Source organism: Cyanistes caeruleus, unplaced genomic scaffold (assembly GCF_971803275.1).
Source record: "Cyanistes caeruleus unplaced genomic scaffold, bCyaCae1.hap1.1 HAP1_SCAFFOLD_76, whole genome shotgun sequence".
NCBI classification, from domain to species: Eukaryota; Metazoa; Chordata; class Aves; order Passeriformes; family Paridae; genus Cyanistes; species Cyanistes caeruleus.
This window is the reverse complement of record NW_028255888.1, coordinates 218,707-223,395: the sequence shown is the minus strand read 5'-3', so window position 1 is coordinate 223,395 and position 4,689 is coordinate 218,707. Positions and strand designations below refer to the sequence as shown.

The 4,689-nt window shown below is 61.3% G+C and overlaps 1 protein-coding gene across 1 annotated transcript; it reads left to right on the top strand.

The window, feature by feature from the left end:
* Positions 1 to 740: 740 nt before the first annotated feature.
* LOC147646878 (serine/threonine-protein kinase pim-1-like) lies at positions 741 to 4,179 on the top strand. The gene is made up of 6 exons (XM_086872716.1): positions 741 to 825; positions 1,255 to 1,361; positions 1,466 to 1,516; positions 1,721 to 2,087; positions 2,701 to 2,877; positions 4,172 to 4,179. Exons 1-6 carry the CDS (start codon positions 741 to 743, stop codon positions 4,177 to 4,179), a joined length of 795 nt encoding a protein of 264 aa, XP_086728842.1.
* Positions 4,180 to 4,689: the final 510 nt, after the last annotated feature.

The window sequence follows — 4,689 nt, the reverse complement described above, 5'->3', positions numbered from 1 at the left end:
TTTGGAAAGAACAGACGGGACTGTGGAGAAGATTCTGGGAAAATTGAAAAAACTTTCTTATGAAATGAAAATCAAATCAAAAGAAACAACCAATATGTTTTTCTCTATTTTTCTCTATTTATTTTTATGTTCCCCTTTTCCATCTTGCACTTTCTCCATCCCATTCATTCCAAATGGATCTCACCTCTAAGATCTGAGACTTGGCAAGTTTTAGACACTGTAAAATACCATGAGCTATACCCAGTTTGCCTTGCCCTGTTTTCCTTGGAAAGCAATGCTGGAGACACAAGTGCAGCGCTTGGGTCGGGTACAAATTCTGCATTCAGGGAATGTGCTCAGATGGTGCCTGACCCTCAGCAGGGACAAGGCACAGCAGCAGCCAAGGGCATTCCTGTGCCCCTGTGCAGGAGTCAAGACTCTGGCTCTTGGCTCAACACGGCAAAGTTCCCGTGTTTGGCCAGGCTCAGGGGCTGCCCGGGGAGTGCGGGGCTCGGGCCGGGGCCGAGCGGGCAACGGACAAACGGACACGGGGACAAACGGTCCCGGTGCTTCAGTTGCAGCGGCGGCAGCAGCGGCAGCAGCAGCGGCGGCAGCAGCAGCAGTGAAAGCAGCGGAAGCAGCGAATTTATCACTTTTCTGTCTCTCCTCTCCCTTTCCCACGGACCCACATTCTCTGCGGGTCTCCCTTTTCCTGCGTCCCCCCCTCTTCCAGGTTCCCTCTCCCCGTACCCGCCCGGGCCATGCCCCCGGCCCGCCCCCGGACCCGCCCCCGGGCCCAGGCGGGGTTGCCCCGGCCCCGGCCCCGGCCCCGGCCGTCCCGCCGTGGTCTCGCCTCCGCTGGGCTCTGGCTGTGCTGGCGCTGGCGCTGCTGGGCGGGCATCATTGCCTGGGGCTGGGGCGGAATCGCTGCCCTTTGGCTCCGCCTTGCCCGATCCCGGCCCCGGCCCCGACGCAGGCTCCGGTCCCGGCCCCAGCTCCGGTCCCGACCCCAGCCCTGCCCCCGGCCCCGGCCCCGGCCCCGGCTCCTCCCGGGGCCCGCGGAGGACACAGGCGGCGCGGCCGCTGCCGCCGCCTCCGCTGCGGCTTCCCCGGCCCGAGCTCCGCCGCTCAGCAGCGCGGCCGCTGGCCCCGAGCCGCCGCTGCCGCGTTCCAATGAGGGAACGCCTGCGGATGCCCGGCCCGGGGAGCTCGGGGAGCGCTCGGGGGCCGTTTCTGTCCCCGGGCCGAGCGCTGATGGCCGCGACTCGCCCCCAGGGAAGGCGCAGGAGGCCCTGCAGCAGCGCTACGAGCTGGGCCCGCTGCTGGGGCGCGGCGGCTTCGGCAGCGTCTTCGCGGCCACGCGACTCTCGGACGGCGCCCCGGTGAGCGGTGGGCAGAGGAGGAGGAGGAGGAGGGGGCGGAGGAGATGGCGGGGGCGCGGCGGGGCGGGCAGCGAGCTCAAGCCTCTGCTGCTCCTTGCTCGCAGGTGGCCATCAAATGTGTGCCGCGGGATCGCGTCCGGCTCTGGGGCGAGCTGGTGAGTGTGCGGGGCCAGCGGCAGAAGCCGGGGCGTGCCGGGCAGGGATGAGCCGGGGCCCGGCGGGGTGGGAGCCGCCGAGAGCCCTGCGGGGAGAGCGGGCGTGGGGTGAGCGAGGTGTGCAGAGCATCCCGGGCTGGCTGAGGGGTCCCAGAGCCCTGGCCCGGCCTCAGCCCCACTGACAGCACCGTGCTCCTCCCGCAGCCCGACGGCACCCGTGCTCCCCTGGAGATCGTGCTGCTGGACAGGGTGTCCTCTGGCTGTGCTGCAGTCATTCAGCTGCTGGAGTGGCTTGAGCTCCCCGACAGCTTCGTGTTAGTGTTCGAGCGTCCACAGCGGTGCCAGGACCTCTCGCATTTGCTGGCGGAGCGGAGGTTCCTGCCAGAGGAGGAGGCGCGGGGGCTCTTTCGCCAGGTGCTGGAGGCCGTGCAGCACTGCAGCAGCTGCGGGGTCCTGCACAGGGACATAAAACCGGAGAACATCCTGCTCGACCTGGCCACTGGGCAGCTGAAATTGATCGACTTTGGCTGTGGCGCCTTCCTGCAAGACACAGCCTACACCCAGTTTGCAGGTGAGCCCTCGCAGGGGATGCTCCTGGCCATGTCATGGCCCAGCCTGGCTGTGGCACCGGGGATTCCCCGTGGTGCTGCCAGGATGGGATCAATGCTTGAGGCAAATTGATTTGGATGGGGGTGTGAGGGGGGCCAGCTCCCAGCCCTGCCAAGAGCCTTCAGCACCCACTGTGCCCTGGGCTGGGGCTGGGACAGCCAGCCTGACAAAAACCCCCATGGGGGTAGCAGAGGGCGGGGCTCTGACCCCATGCCCCAGAGAGTTTAGTGAGTCAGCGAGGAAGGGCTTGAACTCCTCTGCTCCCCACGTTTGCCTTGGCCTATTAACAATGTTTTGGAGGCCATGCAGGCAGGGAGGAGAGTGTGTTTTCTCTACCATGGGGTGGGTTTTTATTTGGTTGCCATGGTTGGGCCTCCCCAGTGCTTCTGCTGCCCTCTTGCAGCAGCAGTGTCTTCTTTTCCAACCCTGGGTTTGTAGCCAAGTGCCAGGTGCTGGCAAGAGGGCAGTGGGTCACCCCGTGTGCCGCTGGGGCAGCCCCCACATGCCCAGGGATGCTGGGGCCAGGCTCTGGGAGCAGCAGCATTCCCCTGATGAGCTCCATCTGTGTCCCACAGGAACCCTGTCCTACAGCCCACCAGAGTGGATCCGCCAGCAACGCTACCATGGCCAGGCAGCAACAATCTGGTCCCTGGGCCTCCTGCTCTACCAGCTGGTCATAGGGAAGCACCCATTCATGAGGGGCCAGCAGATCATCTGGGGACGGATCTTGTTCCCACGACGGCTCTCCCAAGGTGAATCCTCATCTCTGGGCACAGGGGGAACACCAGGCTTGGGAGACAGCTGTGGGCTCATGAGCATCCTGCTCTGGCAGCTGCTGAGGAGGTGGCACATGTCCTGCTCTCCTGCAGACAGGGAATCCACGGGGAAGTTGAGGCCCAGCTCTGGGCACACCCAGCATGGCCTGGGCACTGGAAGGGGGCGGCAACTTCTCCAACTGACTGGTGATTCCTGGTTTCTCTCTTCAGAATGCCAAGATATTATTAAGAGGTGTTTGTCCATGCAACCCTCGGACAGGCCATCCTTAGAAGACCTTTTGCGCGATCCTTGGATGCAGGCTGTTCATCTGCCCTAGGAGATGGGAGAGATCCACATGCACAGTTGGATCCAGGGGCCTGGCAGGTAACAGCTCCACACATTTCTTGGCAATCGGTGGCAAAGCAAACCAGGCTGTTTTTGTCGTGCCTGTAGCTCTGAGCAGGGGTCATCAGAAGGGAACACACAGCTCTTGGGCTGGAGCTGAGCTGGACACCTGGTGTGGCAAGCACTGGTGGCCACCATTCCCCCTGCTTTTGCTTGTCTTCTTCACTGATGGCTGGGACCCTGGGCAGAGCACTGACAGCCTGGTCTGGCCCCTAGGCAAGGAGAAGGACCCCCTGGAGAAGCTGTTACCAGCTGGGGCTGCTGCTGGAGACACCAAGGGCAACCTCAAGGATGGCAATCTCTTCCTCCAGCTGGCCAGCTGAAGATGATGGATTTCAATTCTGGCATGTCTTCTTCAAAGACTTGCTCCACGCCCAATTTGCAGGTGAGTCCACAGCCAGGGGATGCTCCCAGATCTGGGCATGGCACAGCTTGGCCAGGCACCAAAGGTTCCCCCCTTGGCTGGGGTGGATACAACCAATTCTTCAGTTGGCTGCCAAGCTGTTTTTTGTCTCTGGACAGCTGCTGAGGGGCTGGGTCTGCCGTGGCTGGCTGCAGGCTGGGCACATGGCCTGCCCTCCTGCTCTGCTCCCAAAGGCAGCAGTGATGGGCAGCTTTGGGCCCAGCTCTGAGCACGGCCAGCATGGCCTGGGCACCGCGGGTGGCTGGGACAAGGGGACAGGAGCCTTCAGCTGATGGGCGGTTTCTGGTTTCTCTCCTTGGAGCCGGGCTCTGCGGATGCTGAGGCTGCTCTGGGCTCTGCCAGGGCTCTGCTGGGCTCAGCCCCAGGCACAGCTGGGCTCACCCTGCCCTCCCATTGCTCTGACAGCTTTGCATCACACGAGCCCGTTCCCAGCACACCGTCTGAGCTTTCTGCTTTTGCAGGTGAGTGAGACTCTCCTGCAGGCCAAGAGATTGCAGTTAGGGACACACATCCAATTGGCAAGAACCCAAACTCTCCACAGTCCCAGCTGAATGCCTGCATCTGCACAGGATGTTTTCTGTGTTCCACTCTTCCTTTCTTTTTGGCTGCAATTGTGCAATTGCACTTTCTTCCTCCTCTAGAAGTGCCACTGCTGTGTTCCTGAGGCAGTGCAGTCTGGAGCTGATGGATGAAGAATCGCCCCTCTGCACTTCCAAACCAGAGCAAAAAGCTGTAAGTGGGACTTTGCATCTTTAAGAAACCATTGAATGTTTGAAAGGGAATGTGCAGCTCATTCACAGGGTGAGAAGGAAGGGCACCTTCTAAAGGATTTGGGGTTTGACAGAGTTTAGATTCCCAGTGCTGCTTGGAGCTGGCAAGGCACAAAGCACTTTTCTTCTTGCTTCACTCCAATTTCACCACAATTTAAAATAACAATATTGGAATCAAACCCCACAAACTTTTTCAAAAAGGTTTCTGA

Bases quoted from the DNA above. Each gene is read 5' to 3' on its own strand.
- LOC147646878 (XM_086872716.1), top strand. From the start codon at position 741: ATGCCCCCGGCCCGCCCCCGGACCCGCCCCCGGGCCCAGGCGGGGTTG. The intron at 1,517-1,720 runs GTGAGTGTGCGG...CTCCTCCCGCAG, and splicing joins TCCGGCTCTGGGGCGAGCTG to CCCGACGGCACCCGTGCTCC. The intron at 2,088-2,700 runs GTGAGCCCTCGC...TGTGTCCCACAG, and splicing joins AGCCTACACCCAGTTTGCAG to GAACCCTGTCCTACAGCCCA.